The sequence below is a fragment of the Musca vetustissima genome, unplaced genomic scaffold (assembly GCF_032173495.1).
Source record: "Musca vetustissima isolate MV318-11 ecotype Yass unplaced genomic scaffold, APGP_CSIRO_Mvet_v1 utg92784, whole genome shotgun sequence".
NCBI classification, from domain to species: Eukaryota; Metazoa; Arthropoda; class Insecta; order Diptera; family Muscidae; genus Musca; species Musca vetustissima.
This window is the reverse complement of record NW_026880286.1, coordinates 1-16052: the sequence shown is the minus strand read 5'-3', so window position 1 is coordinate 16052 and position 16052 is coordinate 1. Positions and strand designations below refer to the sequence as shown.

At 35.1% G+C, this 16052-nt stretch overlaps 2 protein-coding genes across 2 annotated transcripts; one reads left to right on the top strand and one right to left on the bottom strand.

Moving 5' to 3' along the window:
- Nucleotides 1-1894: 1894 nt before the first annotated feature.
- On the top strand, nt 1895-3234 carry LOC133325821 (neurotrimin-like). Its single transcript, XM_061534541.1, has 5 exons — nt 1895-1995; nt 2093-2588; nt 2658-2939; nt 3008-3079; nt 3137-3234. The coding sequence occupies exons 2-5, from the start codon at nt 2093-2095 to the stop codon at nt 3232-3234; spliced, it is 948 nt and encodes a 315-aa protein (XP_061390525.1). The 5' UTR covers nt 1895-1995.
- Nucleotides 3235-9149: 5915 nt separating this feature from the next.
- On the bottom strand, nt 9150-11962 carry LOC133325820 (5'-deoxynucleotidase HDDC2-like). The gene is made up of 2 exons (XM_061534540.1): nt 11657-11962; nt 9150-9513 (listed from the first exon to the last, which is right to left on the bottom strand). Exons 1-2 carry the CDS (start codon nt 11885-11887, stop codon nt 9160-9162), a joined length of 585 nt encoding a protein of 194 aa, XP_061390524.1. The 5' UTR covers nt 11888-11962; the 3' UTR covers nt 9150-9159.
- Nucleotides 11963-16052: the final 4090 nt, after the last annotated feature.

Sequence of the window (16052 nt, the reverse complement as noted above, 5' to 3'; positions counted from 1 at the left end):
GACAATATGTATCGGAAATAATAAATCTAATGAGTAATATATCGAGGATGGGGATTCTCAAATTTAAGGCCTCTCAGAGGCGTGGATTTATTAAAGAATATTTTTTCAAGGCCTCACAGGAGCGTGGATTTATTAAAGAATATTTTTTCAAGGCCTCACAGAGGCGTGGATTTATTAAAGAATATTTTTTCAAGGCCTTACAGAGGCGTGGATTTATTAAAGAATATTTTTTCAAGGCCTCACAGAGGCGTGGATTTATTAAAGAATATTTTTTCAAGGCCTCACAGAGGCGTGGATTTATTAAAGAATATTTTTCAATGGCCAACTGAGGCGTGGATTTATTAAAGAATATTTTTAAAGGGCCAACTGAGGCGTGGATTTATTAAAGAATATTTTTAAAGGGCCAACTGAGGCGTGGATTTATTAAAGAATATTTTTAAAGGGCCAACTGAGGCGTGGATTTATTAAAGAATATTTTTAAAGGGCCAACTGAGGCGTGGATTTATTAAAGAATATTTTTAAAGGCCTCTCAGAGGCGTGGATTTATTAAAGAATATTTTTTCAAGGCCTCTAAGAGGCGTGGATTTATTAAAGAATATTTTTTAAAGGCCTCTCAGAGGCGTGGATTTATTAAAGAATATTTTTTAAAGGCCTCTCAGAGGCGTGGATTTATTAAAGAATATTTTTTAAAGGCCTCTCAGAGGCGTGGATTTACTAAAGACTATTTTTTCAAGGCCTCTCAGAGGCGTGGATTTATTAAAGAATATTTTTTCAAGGCCTCTCAGAGGCGTGGATTTATTAAAGAATATTTTTTAAAGGCCTCTCAGAGGCGTGGATTTATTAAAGAATATTTTTTAAAGGCCTCTCAGAGGCGTGGATTTATTAAAGAATATTTTTAAAGGGCCAACTGAGGCGTGGATTTATTAAAGAATATTTTTAAAGGGCCAACTGAGGCGTGGATTTATTAAAGAATATTTTTAAAGGGCCAACTGAGGCGTGGATTTATTAAAGAATATTTTTAAAGGGCCAACTGAGGCGTGGATTTATTAAAGAATATTTTTAAAGGGCCAACTGAGGCGTGGATTTATTAAAGAATATTTTTAAAGGGCCAACTGAGGCGTGGATTTATTAAAGAATATTTTTAAAGGGCCAACTGAGGCGTGGATTTATTAAAGAATATTTTTAAAGGGCCAACTGAGGCGTGGATTTATTAAAGAATATTTTTAAAGGGCCAACTGAGGCGTGGATTTATTAAAGAATATTTTTAAAGGGCCAACTGAGGCGTGGATTTATTAAAGAATATTTTTAAAGGGCCAACTGAGGCGTGGATTTATTAAAGAATATTTTTAAAGGGCCAACTGAGGCGTGGATTTATTAAAGAATATTTTTAAAGGGCCAACTGAGGCGTGGATTTATTAAAGAATATTTTTAAAGGGCCAACTGAGGCGTGGATTTATTAAAGAATATTTTTAAAGGGCCAACTGAGGCGTGGATTTATTAAAGAATATTTTTAAAGGGCCAACTGAGGCGTGGATTTATTAAAGAATATTTTTTAAAGGGCCAACTGAGGCGTGGATTTATTAAAGAATATTTTTAAAGGGCCAACTGAGGCGTGGATTTATTAAAGAATATTTTTAAAGGCCTCTCAGAGGCGTGGATTTATTAAAGAATATTTTTAAAGGCCTCTCAGAGGCGTGGATTTATTAAAGAATATTTTTAAAGGCCTCTCAGAGGCGTGGATTTATTAAAGAATATTTTTTCAATGCCTCTCAGAGGCGTGGATTTATTAAAGAATATTTTTTCAATGCCTCTCAGAGGCGTGGATTTATTAAAGAATATTTTTAAAGGGCCAACTGATGCGTGGATTTATTAAAGAATATTTTTCTCTATTTTCCAGCTGATCCCAAATTTAGTGGACCCATTCACAATGTCACAGTTCCTGTTGGTCGAGATGCCATACTTACCTGCGTGGTCCATGATTTGGTTTCATTTAAGGTAGGTTCTGGAAAATTTGAAGGTCCATCGGATTAAAATCGGCTGCGGATTAAAATCGGACTTCCATTAATAATTTAACCCCCTCCCTTCTTTCCAGATGGCCTGGCTGCGTGTCGATACCCAAACTATACTCAGCATACAGAATCATGTGATCACAAAAAATCATCGCATCAGCATAAGTCACACCGAACATCGCATCTGGCAACTGAGGATACGTGATGTTCAAGAGTCTGATCGCGGATGGTATATGTGTCAAATTAATACCGACCCCATGAAAAGTCAGGTGGGCTATTTAGATGTAGTAGTACCACCAGATATCATCGATTATCAAACAAGCAATGATATGGTAGTGGAAGTCGGCACAAACATAAGTCTAACCTGCACCGCAACGGGATTACCAATGCCCACCATAACATGGCGTCGTGAAAAAGATTTGCCACTCTATGTAGAGAATGGACGTTATGTCTACAGTATGGAAGGGCAAAATTTAACATTGCCCCATGTCAGCCGGGATACAATGGGAGCATATTTGTGTATAGCTTCGAATGGGGTGCCGCCAACGGTGAGCAAAAGGATATCGGTGATCGTTAATTGTGAGTAGATAATTTTCATTTGAATTGTCTGTTGTTTATGAAAAATAATTTTCCTGACTCTTTTTCCAGTCCCTCCCACCATATTTACCCGCTATGATACCATCTATGTTGGCTTTGGCCAAAAGGTCACTTTGGAATGCATCTCAGAATCTCATCCTACCTCAGTAAATTATTGGCTGAAAGACAAGGAATTTATACAGGGTGGCACGTATGAAACGGTCTCAGTTAATGGCATCTATAAAATTGTAATGCGTTTGGTGGTACGACCCATGAAGGCCAAAGACTTTGGTGAATATCATTGTGTTGCCAAAAATATGTTGGGTGAAATGGAACAGATCATAACACTCCATCGTAAGTTCGTTGATGAAATTAAAGATAGATGTTTTGAAAACTACATATTTTTTCCGATTTTCTTCTAGACAAAGCCAAAAAGAACCTCCAGCATGCTTTTCAAACCAATAGCAAGGACAATCAATACATTATTATAGAAGGTAAGTATTTCGAATTATAAAAATTTTGTTAAAAATAATTTGATCTTTTATTTTCAGAGTACATATCCGGCCATAATCGAATATCGGAACCTAATATATGCTTCCTAAATATAATTTGTATATATTGGTTACTGTTAATTACAATAAAATTGTGAATAAATTTAAAACAAGTAAAAACGACTTTATGTTCAGCTAGGCCGAAATTTGTATGACCTCCCCAAAAAAGTGCGTATCCCACGGAAGTGGTTTTTACGATACCAGTATTCTGTACCAGTTATTCTGTTTTGGGAGCACCATATCCAGGAATGCTTGCTGCTCATGCTTGTTGTCCGTGCCGGGAAAAACGAAACCCCGGACCGTGGTTCTGGTTTCATTAATTTTCCTGCACCGGTTCCGGCGGTGCAGGAAACCAAGCACAATGAAAATTGTAGCCTACATTGCTTGAGCTAGACTCTGGTGACCCATTTTGTCTAACATTTGCTTCCTTTGTCTAACATTAGCTTCTATTATTTATCTAACATTAGCTTCCTTTCTGAGGGTAAAAACTGTCTGCTACTAGAGGATTTCACTGCTCACCATGAGTTGTGACATTCCGTCCTAATGACCAGAGGGGAACCAAAATAAAGGGGAATATTACAGTTCGCCAAACATTGTGTCACGAGGTCTTATAAAAGACGTCAACTCTGAACGCCACACTTTCCTTTACAATAGGAAAGCTAACTGGTAAAAATTCAGAGAGTTCACCAGCCTTCACTTCAGAGAACTTTACATTCCTTCTGATTCTGGGACATCATTACTGCTGCAGCCGCTAGATTTATACCTGCTGGTCGAATACCCGATATGAGATCTAATTTCCCAGCAGAAACAGTTGGTCTAGCAAATGAGCGTGATGAACTCCGTCGATCTAACCCAGCATATCCTAGAGTCAGGGAACTCACATTGGTGATCAGCAAATTAGTCGCGGAGCATAAGCGGAATAAAGGGTTGGAGCACCTGAAGACCCTATGCTTCTTTGGACCAAATCCGTTTCAAACCATTTGACCGTCTGTCTGGTAGGCTGGTGCTCACCATAACTTTTGAAGAGAGTAACTGATTTCATCCAAATTTGGACGTCTTAATATTTCTTCCAAACATAGTTCAATTTCGATGATGGGGAATATCGGTCCACTGCTTCTGGTACCTCCCCCACAAAAATCAAACAAACAAAATCGTGAATATAATTAATTTTATAATATAATGCGAACGGACTATCCGATTTGAACCAAACATTGTACAACCTATTATCTTTATCAAGAACGAAGATGGGACCCATTGGTCCACTCCTTCCCCACAAAGTGTCAACATTTTCAATATTTATAAATCCCAAACTATGCTAAACCTATTATCTTTACCAAGCCTATATCATGTTTGAAGATGGGACCCACTGGTCCACTCCTTCTGGTACATCTCCACAAAGGGTCAAACATTTTCAATATTTATAAATCCAATAGCAGGCGAATATAATGCCCGATTTGAACCTTTATAAGGCTAAGATCAAGTCCGAAGGTGGGACCCGTCTAATCTCTCCTATAGTACCTCCCCCAAAAAGGGTCAATATTATAAAAACTTGCAAATTTTATTTGAACAACCGATTTGATCAACACTAAATCGGAAACATCTTTAATAAAAACATATAGCTTATATTAAAGGAATAATAAAACCTGTGTGTAACTCCGAAGACCTTCGCAAACCATCAGTCGGCAACGCCGACTGATACTTTTTTACTTGTTGCTAAGACAATTCTAGATAGCAAATTGTCATACAAACAAGTAAAAAATAACCTAACATTCGAACATAACAAAATACCGATATTTGTAGGTATACCCTTGTATGGGTGCTATCCTAAAAAGTGGATCAATATTGATAAGTTTTCGTAGTAAGTTTTGCTATCCAAATAAAATTCAAAATACCGAATTACAGCCAATTTCGTCTAGAGGCAGTCTTATCTCTATGAAACAGTCTATATATTTTGGTTCGAAGCATTGGACTTCTACAGATTAGTTTTCGACTAAGCTTTCTCACATTAGATCTTACGGTTTCTGTTAACGTTATAGCTAAGAGGTGGTTTGAAAGTAGCAGCATCAACTGGGATATCGAACTACTGCAATCTGCATTAAAAAAGGTTTTTTAAATATTTCATCCGACTTTATATTGCTAAGACCGAAATCAAGAGAGCATTACACCAAGATCATTGTATTGGACCCACTGTCATAATATAACCACTTCACTCTTCACAATTGCACAGCAACTCATAAAAAAGGCATGTGTTCTGTTTCTCAACCAACCTCTGCATTTGTTTCACTGTCAAAAGGAAAGGTGGTAACCATATAGATTTTGATTGCGGTCTCATTAATACGCCGGTCGGTATCAGCCTGTGAGAACTTATCATTTGTTCTGAGTTTCATCTTTTCGCTGGTAGCCTTCTTCCTATCCTCTTCAACCGCTAGCAATGCATACGAAATAGAAGGAAGGTTTCCTCTGTCAATCTCATCCTTCTCATCGTCAACGGCTTTGGTGGGGATTTGGTTTATTTCCGAACAGCTCCTGGCTTCTAACAGGAGGGTTTTTGTAGCAAGACGCTGTTCCTCTGTCAATCTCATCCTTCTCATTGTCAATGTCTTTGGTGGGGATTTGGTTTATTTCCGAACAGCTCCTGACTTCTAACTCGTTTTAGTTATCCCTAACCAAAAATTTGGTACAAGTCCTAACGGGGGTAGCCGCTGTACGTAATGTGGGAATTTATTCCAAGAAATTCCTTACGACGTTTTGAGTTTGAGTCCTTGTCGAAATATCTCTAGCAGTAACAGTATTTAGCATTTTGGGTCCTGGAAAAGTAAAATGTGTCTAATAGACAAAAAATACCTTAAATACGGTTCTATGGGGGCTATATCAAAACTTGGACCCAGGGACCCCATTTTCCATTTCAATATATGCTATGATATAAAAACTATCTGAGCCAAATTTTGGCCGCCTATGTCAAGTTGTTCCGACGTTAATGAGTTTATACCCAACTTTTGGGCAAATACTCAAAATAGGGGTACCTGTGTATGGGGTCTACCAGTAAACGTGGACCTACATACATACATTTGCATGAACATTTGGTACCCAAAAAGAACATTCTGTGCCAAATTACATTCAATTTGGCTGAAAAATGTGTCTAATAGACAAAAAATACCTTAAATCGGGAGATACGGTTATATGGGGGCTATATCAAAACTTGGACCCAGGGATCCCATTTTGGATTTCTATATTTGCTTTGACATTAACAACATGTATGCAACATTTTGCCCGCCTATGTCAAGTGGTTCCGCAGTTAAAGAGTTTATACCCAATTTGTGGGTAAATCGGGTACTTACCCACGCCTTTAAAGTTAAACTATCCATTCTAAATCGATTTGATAACAGAAACCTGGAAATAGGGCGTAAGGTGTTGTAATACCGATTCAATATAGTAAATACCCAAATAAATACCCACAAATGGGTATTTACCCAATTTACCGGGTATTTACCCACTGTCCATCTCTAACAAAGACATAATACCCTGTACCACAGTGTGGTGAAGGGTATACAAATCGTTAGAAATATATGATTGAAATTCTCAATATATCTATTGCAGCCAAATTACAACTAATTCGGTGGAAAAATATGTCCAAAATCCCTAGAATACCGAATTTTGTGAGGTACCAATATATGAGGGCTACCCTGAAACTTGGGTCAATGTTATTAATTTTTGGCACGGATATGTGATATTCAATGAGAACCCAAAATATTCCAATTACAGCCAATTCGGTGGGGAAAGGTGTCAAAAAATCCCTAGAATACCGAATATTGGGAGGGTAATATAATGTAGAGGCTACCCTGAAACTTGGGCCAATATTAATAATTTTTAGTACGGATATGTATTGTTCAATGAGAAGACTAAATACCAAATTAAAGCCAATTCGGTGAAAAAATGTGTCCAAAATCCGTAGAATACCGTTTTATATGGGGTACCCTGAAACTTGGGTCAATATTAATAATTTTTGGTACGAACTTTTGTTATACAACGAGACTTAGAAAACGTGTTTAAAATCCCCAAAATACCGAATATTGGGTGTACCGGTATATGGGTACTACTACAAACAATGGACCGATATATCCCATCTGCAATACCAAACATCCTACAATTACTGTGTGGATTACTCCGGTGAATATTGCGGGACCCCGAAAAACTGAAAGCTGGTAGAAGACCTCAAGGTAAGAGACCTACATGACAGGTTATGAACCCTACAACCTCTTTAGGGAAAATAGAGATCTTCCATAGTGATATCAATGATGTAGATCTACGTCGTTAAAACTGCTGCCTGATGTATATCATCCAGCTTTTTCAATCCATTTAATGGTGACCGACAGCGACTACGGTGGATAGGCCATGTTGTGCGAATGAATGTGAGTGCCCCAGCTCAAAAGGCATATAAAAGCGAACCTATTGATGGTTCACGCAGAAGGGGAAGGCCACGAATTATATGGAAAGACCAAGTAGAAGGTCTTTCAGATTGGAGGAGATGCGCACAAGACCGACGAGCTTGGAAATATTTTTAAGCTCTGCTTATGGAATAACCGTTCTGTAACAAACCAGCTAAGTAAGTAACGGTGACCTTCCCGCCTTAGATTCTAGTGATGCTGTCAATGTAATAACAAGTTAAGTGTTTGACATTTGGAATCACGTTCAATCACCCTGAGTAGTGCTTCTGATGAATTTATAGCCAAAAGCAGTATTTTTTTTAGAAAAAATGGTCATGTTTTCCGGCAAAATCAGACTTCCTATTTTTGCTAGCTACATGTGCTAGCACCTATGAATGGTTGAAATCGGCTTTATATCCCAACTATAATACATAAATTATTAAAACTTATTATAACATAAATCCTAACATATACCCAAATTTGTATAGATTATCATATAGTCTAGACGTTCAACTAGTAGAGTTCTATACATACATTAAATAAGTAAACGTTCACAAGTATTTAACATTGTCAAGAAATGTATTTTTGTTTGTTTCAATTTCAAAAACAAAATAAATAGGAAACAGAAAAATAATTAGAATTTACAAATAACTTATCAACTAGACAAATTACAATTTTAGATTGTTTTCCTCTCAAATTATATATTACAATATAGTTGTAGGATTGTTGTTGTAATAGCTATAGGGCATATATGAAATTAGCTAAAATGGGATAAAAACAATAAACAAGATAAAGATTAATTTATTGGGCTAATAAAAAATATTGAAAACTTAATTGACAATAACAGTAAATTTCGAAATCTTCAAAGATTATAATAAAAGTGACATGGCATTTGTTCGGAAAGAAAAGAAAAAATCCTTGTGAAGATCTGATTTACTGTTATTGTAGTGATTATATTTAAAAACAAAATTAAGTGTAGATTTTGCTAGAAAAAACTTGTGAGGTAGTATATTTAAATACTAGCGGACTATTTATTTACTACAATGTTGATTAGTTATTTCTTGTTTTGATTATCAATTTATGTGAGGGATTAATTGTTATGTGTGTCATTATAATTAATTAATTAAATTAAATATAATTTCCATAAGAATAAAATTGTTTTTAGCATCTTTCGTGTGTTGCTTTGTGTTCTTTGGGGTTTGAAAATAAATCTTAGCTACCCTTTTCTTGTAAGGTTAGCAAAAGCAACCTTTGTTTGGTTTCCTTTTCTAATTTTTTTCTTCCAGGCAAATTTTGTTTTATAAAACAAATAACTAAATTTTTAAAAATAATTTAAAACTGGCCTTAAATTTAAATTGTTTTTTTTTTCTTCTTCTCCTTTTATTTCTCTTGCTAGGTTGTAGAGTTATTTTTTAGTGTGTTTTTTTTTTCATTCGTTACTACTAACTAATCTTAATAAAAACTAAATCACGTATTGATCATGGTTCCTGTTTGGCATTTTCTAAATATTTAGAAAAGCCCAAAAACTAAGAATTAGTCCATCAATTCGCAATAGTTCTAAAATTGAACCACATTTTTTATCCCTGCGTGGCAATTTTATCAACTCGATTTTGAAGTCTCTAAATTATTTTCTATATGTTCCGGTTGATGATGTCCATTGGTCTGTGCTTTGGGCTGGGCATGCGTTTCAGGATTATCCATATTTGGCACTTCGATTTTTGGTGGTGGTACAGCACCCTTAGCCTTAGCCAAACTATTACGCTGTTCATAGATTTCATTGACCAACTTCTTAACGAATGGATGATTGAATTTGCCTTCAGTAGAATCGAAAAATTCCTGATGTTTCAGCAGGCAATTGTCACGTTTCTCATATTCAAAGGCCTGCATTACCATATCCAATCGGTCCAAGTCTTTGACAAAACGTGACTCGGGACTTTCACCGTGTTCGTATTCCTGAAATAAAGAAGAAAGGGAATTAATAAAAATTGAATACAACAAAAAATATATAAAAGAAAAAGTTTTCGATACAATTCATTCCCAGGACGTAAGTATGTTTAAGGCCTAAATCAAGGCGTGGATTTTTTAAGAGTATTTTTCAAGGCCCATCCAACAAAGCGTGTATTTTTTAGAAAATATTCTTCGAGGCTAATATGGCATGTATTTGTTAAATATTTTTAAAGGCATAAATTAAGGCATGGATTTGTTAAAGAATATTATTCAAAGCCTAAATCAGGTTATAAGACTAAATATAATAAAAATATTTTTCAAGACCTTTAAAGACCGAACTTGCCATGATCTTATTTTAATGATTTGCAAGACCCCTACTCTGTAGGATAACTCTCTAAATATACTCCCCAAAGCCTTGGACAACAACTTCTGCAAAGATCAATTTTTTGCTGCAGACAGTTCAACATTCTGCCTCATATGCATCGATGTGCCTAAGAAGGACATTGAGGAAACTACCACCGAGAAGACAAAAGCCAGGCCAAGTCACAAGTCTTCACAGGTATCTTCGAAGCCAACGCCAAAACTTGTTGAGGCGACAAATCAATAAATGTTTTCAAATGACCAAGGGTAGCAATCATTGACAAAGGTGATCAAGACGGGTGCATCAGTAAGGTTCATTTATTGGTAAACGATCGGCATCTAAAACCATTTTTCTAACAAACGTGGTAAGGGTCAATAAGGAGTCTGCTGGAATAAGGAGCCTGTTGACTTCCTTATTAAGGCAATAAATGACTTTGCATCCTCTTGGAGGGTTGTATCTGGCAGATGTACGTGCCAAATTTCATCAAAATCGGATCTTAAATGCGATCTGTACTTTCTTCACAAAAATACATGGACGGACGGACAGACGGACATGCGTAAATCGACTCAGAAAGTGATTCTATGCATATTCTCAAAATGAAAAATGTGTCTATCTCGTTTCCTTTTGCCTGTTACAAACATATGCACAAAGACATAATACCCTGTACCACAGTGTGGTGAAGGATATAATAAATATTTTATAGTGAATTATCCGGACCATATGCGTAGAATTTTAAAGATTATTATAGGGACAATTAGAGGGGAGATTCAACGAATATTTGATGGAGAATCATCCAGATCACACGAGTGTGGTTTTATAGACTATTTGATAGAGAATAATCCCGACCATTAGATTGAAGATTTATGGAGAATTAGATATACCATAATAATGGGACTTTGAAGACAGACTATTTTAGAGAGAATTTTACGAAACATTGGAGTGGATATATAAGGAATATTTTATGGTCATTTATTTGCACCATACGGGTGGAGTTTTACAGACTATTTGATGGTTAAGAGGCTCATAAGCCATATTGGACAGTGTTCGAAGAAAATTCAATATAGGCAAAATAGAATCGAGACAGATCCCTGTTACCTTTTGAGAATGTGCATAGAATCACTTTCTGAGTCGATTTATAATCCGATTTGGCGCAGGTCATTTATTTGGCCCAAGGACGAACCCTATTGAAATTGGTGAACATCGGTTCAGATTTAGATATAGCTCCCATATATATTTTCGTCCGATTTTAGGTAAATGGTGCACCAAATTTCCTATATATCTTTCGATTTCCACGAATTTTGGTATAGCGTACTGAATTAAGTCTAGAATGATGTGTGCTAAGTTTCGTGAAAATCGGTTCAGATTTACATACACCTCCTATATATTTTTTCGCCCGATTTTAAGTAATTGGTGCACTAAAAACCCACAGCTAGGCCGTTTGACAGAATGTACTGAAGTTAACATAAATTAATCTCTGGCAAGTTTCCTTGAAATACGTTCATATAGTCGGCCCAGTCCGACTTTACTGCTTTCCCTACTGGTTTGTATAAAATTCGGTAGTTAATGGCTTTGAATGCCCGACAACATTTTTGTGTAGTTAAAAAAAAATATATTTTTAAGATAATTTTAGATCATTTTCAGGCCCATAAGCGCTCATATTTTGTTTTTGTTTGGAGAAGTCATTCTGCTTTTCCTTGAATTCACACCTAGACTCCATTTATGTCCATGGAAATAAATAAATTAAAAACGTAGTACTTTTTCGATTATATATTATTTGATACCACTTACCTCAAATAGCTCCATCATTCGTTTACCACGTGGTTCAATCAATTTACAAATATCCTCCATCGCTTTCAATTCCATGGCTTTCTTTTCCTCTTTCGATATGCCACAGAATGGTGTTATATCACCGACTAGACTTTCCGCCAAATCATGAACCAATGCCAATTCCATGCAACGAATTTGATTTAGACCCTCGGTACCATCCAGCAAAAATGTTAAGATGCTCATGCGATACATGTGGCCTGAAATCGATTCACAATCATTGACATCACGTAATACCCAGCCGGTACGTTTTGTGTGCTGCAAAGAAGAGAGGATAGAAGGGAGAAAAGGAAACAATAAATAAATGCGTAAATAATTTTGTAATTAAAATCAATTATGTAGCTAAAATATATTGTAAGAGAAAACAAGAGGAAAACAATAAATTGTGAACGATTTTCAGCAGGGGAAAATATAATGTTTTCCGAACCAATTGCTTATAGACGACAATGCAGACAATTAGCTAAATTATATTTTCTACGAATTAAGAAGAGAGATAAATGTCAAACAGGGGCTTCCACCAGGCCAGAAATAGTATCAAATTGCTGGTCGAGGCGGCGGGGTTTCGTTTAGTTCAGACGGTGATGGTTTTGTAATAGATAAATTGTAATGACTAAATGACGCAGTTTACTATGTCGTCTTACATTGTTACAATGTAAATACATAATTTGTTTAAGCATCAACGTCAGGGCTGACATTATGGCAATATTGCTTTGGAAGAAAAAACTTATTATCCCGACCTTGAAAGTGAAATGAGCAGATATGAGGAGTCTTTGTGGCGGGACAGATGTTGAGAGGGGACATATTATTCTATAATTCATCACATAATAAATTAATTATTAATTTCCTCTAATGGGGATTTGCAAGTCATTTGGGTTCACCGAACTTAATCATTCCTAAACGGATAATATATGTAAGGTATTAAATATTATCTCATTAATTTATATTTTATTCCAATAAAACACTTGCATATGTGCTTGAGTACCGCACCTCAGTGGTCAGAGTACATGCGGACATTCTTTTCAAAAAAAAAAAAAATGCATAATCATGCCTTCATTCATTCATGCAATAACGAGAAGGTGATAACAGCTCACGTGAGACTTGAACAATAAAAAAAAATTAAAATGCAATAATAAATCCGATAAAAGTCAAGAGTCCAAAAGATTCGAAATTCATGAAATTCTGTAATTTTTAAAAAAATATTTTTTCAAAGGTCAAACAACCGGTGGATTTATTAAAGAATATTTTTAAAGGGCCAACTGAGGCGTGGATTTATTAAAGACTATTTTTCAAGGGCCAACTGAGGCGTGGATTTATTAAAGACTATTTTTCAAGGGCCAACTGAGGCGTGGATTTATTAAAGACTATTTTTCAAGGGCCAACTGAGGCGTGGATTTATTAAAGACTATTTTTCAAGGGCCAACTGAGGCGTGGATTTATTAAAGACTATTTTTCAAGGGCCAACTGAGGCGTGGATTTATTAAAGACTATATTTCAAGGCCTCACAGAGGCGTGGATTTATTAAAGAATATTTTTTCAAAAATCATCCAACAAGGCGTGGATTTATTAAAGAATATTTTTTCAAAACCCATCCAACAAGGCGTGGATTTATTAAAGAATATTTTTTCAAAACCCATCCAACAAGACGTGGATTTTTTGAAGAATGTTTTTTCAAAGCCCATCCAAAAAAGGCGTGGATTTTTTTGAAAAATATTTTTTCAAAGTCCATCCAAAAAAGGCGTGGATTTTTTGAAGAATATTTTTTCAAAGCCCATCCAAAAAAGGCGTGAATTTTTTGAAGAATATTTTTTGCAAAGCCCATCCAAAAAAGGCGTGGATTTTTTGAAGAATATTTTTTCAAAGCCCATCCAAAAAAGGCGTGGATTTTTTGAAGAATATTTTTTCAAAGCCCATCCAAAAAAGGCGTGGATTTTTTGAAGAATATTTTTTCAAAGCCCATCCAAAAAAGGCGTGGATTTTTTGAAGAATATTTTTTCAAAGCCCATCCAAAAAAGGCGTGGATTTTTGAAGAATATTTTTTCAAAGCCCATGCAAAAAAGGCGTGAATTTTTTGAAGAATATTTTTTCAAAGCCCATCCAAAAAAGGCGTGGATTTTTTGAAGAATATTTTTTCAAAACCCATCCAAAAAAGGCGTGGATTTATTAAAGAATATTGTTTCAAAACCCATCCAAAAAAGGCGTGGTTTTTTTGAAGAATATTTTTTATAAGCACATCAAAAAAAGGCGTGGATTTATTCAAGAATATTTTTCAAATCCCATCCAACAAGGCGTGGATTTATTAAAGAATATTTTTTCAAAGCCCATCCAACAAGACGTGGATTTTTTGAAGAATATTTTTTCAAAGCCCATCCAAAAAAGGCGTGGATTTTTTGAAGAATATTTTTTCAAAGTCCATCCAAAAAAGGCGTGGATTTTTTGAAGAATATTTTTTCAAAGTCCATCCAAAAAAGGCGTGGATTTTTTGAAGAATTTTTTTCAAAGCCCATCCAAAAAAGGCGTGGATTTTTTGAAGAATATTTTTTCAAAGCCCATCCAAAAAAGGCGTGGATTTTTTGAAGAATATTTTTTCATAGCCCATCCAAAAAAGGCGTGGATTTTTTGAAGAATATTTTTTTAAAGCCCATCCAAAAAAGGCATGGATTTATTAAAGAATATTTTTTCAAAGCCCATCCAAAAAAGGCATGGATTTATTAAAGAATATTTTTTCAAAGCCCATCCAAAAAAGGCGTGGATTTCTTAAAGAATATTTTTTCAAAGCCCATCCAAATTTAGGCGTGGATTTTTTAAAAAATATTTTTTTTTAAAAGCCCATCCAAAATAGGCGTGGATTTTTTAAAAAATATTTTTTCAAAGCCCATCCAAAATAGACGTGGATTTTTTGAAGAATATTTTATCAAAGCCCATCCAACAAGGAGTGGATTTATTAAAGAATATTTTTTCAAAGTCCATCCAACTAGGCGTGGATTTTTTGACGAATATTTTCATTTAAAGTGCAAACTAATTCCCTGCCAGCATTTTATCTTTAAAAAATTATTATATCAGCCATATGCATATATAAAAATTAATCTATATAATAATTTTTATTTGATTAAATGTATACGCGTGTTCGGTGTCTCTATACACTGTCTATATGTATGTATATAATATTATGACATTCGTATTTAATATCCCATGTCTCTGTCAGAATAAAATATTTGCTAAACGACTAGACTTTGATTAGAGGAAGAGAGAGTGATTCTAATGTTTAATATTTACAGTTGTTTGGGTCAGTGGCGTAGCTGAAATACTTTACCAATAGATTTGTTAATTATTTTGACAAATTGGGTGGGGGACCCAAAATGCTGCCTCTTCTTTCATACTGAACAGTCTGGACTGGTGTGACAACCAAATTAACTCTATATCTATCCCTAATCGACACTAAAAATAGTCTTCCACCCTCCCATATTAATAATTTCATTTTGTTAGTTTTTCTAATTTTCTATTGATATATTTTTTGTTGTTGTTGCTGGTATTATTATACTGTAGTTGTAATGTAAGGGTTGCTGAACGTTTGCGTGTTATTCGGTAGTATAACAAAATATCTTATCAGCATAACAAAAATTGTTAATATACATTTTCGATTCGATTCGAAAACTCCCTCACAACAGAGTATCAAAAAATATGAATGATGGTGATTATGAAGTTCAAGAATTTCGATTACCATACCAAAATAATACATTTTTGTTGTTGTTGGGCTTTGGTTTTGCTTTTTTTCAAGGTTATAAATTTTGTTTATCATTGGCATAATAAGTGGTTCCTCATGCCCCATTAAATTACGAGGATCGTACTTTATGGTACAGTTGCGGCAATAAACTAGTAAAGTGTCGTTAAGTTTGATGCCAGGCCGAACCTGTTATGTTGTTCACCATGAGGAGGGCATTCAAAATAACATCGATTTGAATTGTATGCCAAGACGTTTTTATATTATCTGAGAAAATAATACCAAATCCCTAAACCAAATATTGGTATGGGACCTTTTTCTGGGATTTTTTTTCAAAAGATCAACCTATGTAGAAGAAACTGCCAAACTTTGGATACCCTACACCACGTGGGGTGCATCCAAAATTACTTAAGTCGATCGGGACATTTATATGGGAAATTTGTTATGGTCTTATAGATTATAGGTTGTTAATGATCCCAAAAAATAGTGTTTCCAATTTCTGAAAACTTAAACGGGATATTTTTAATTTATTTTTTATTCACCAGGAATCAGATATGTCAAGTTATAGCTATTTCCATGAGGAAATTCGTTTAAAAATTTATTAATACCGACAAAGAAGCGGAACTTTAAGCTGGGGGTTAT

What these genes read in the sequence shown, in the direction of transcription:
- LOC133325821 (XM_061534541.1), top strand. Translation starts at nt 2,093, where the DNA reads ATGGCCTGGCTGCGTGTCGATACCCAAACTATACTCAGCATACAGAAT. An exon ending in ACAGATCATAACACTCCATC is followed by an intron (nt 2,940 to 3,007) that starts GTAAGTTCGTTG and finishes ATTTTCTTCTAG; the next exon opens with ACAAAGCCAAAAAGAACCTC. An exon ending in TCAATACATTATTATAGAAG is followed by an intron (nt 3,080 to 3,136) that starts GTAAGTATTTCG and finishes TTTTATTTTCAG; the next exon opens with AGTACATATCCGGCCATAAT.
- LOC133325820 (XM_061534540.1), bottom strand. Translation starts at nt 11,887, where the DNA reads ATGTATCGCATGAGCATCTTAACATTTTTGCTGGATGGTACCGAGGGT. An exon ending in GAATGATGGAGCTATTTGAG is followed by an intron (nt 9,514 to 11,656) that starts GTAAGTGGTATC and finishes TCTTTATTTCAG; the next exon opens with GAATACGAACACGGTGAAAG.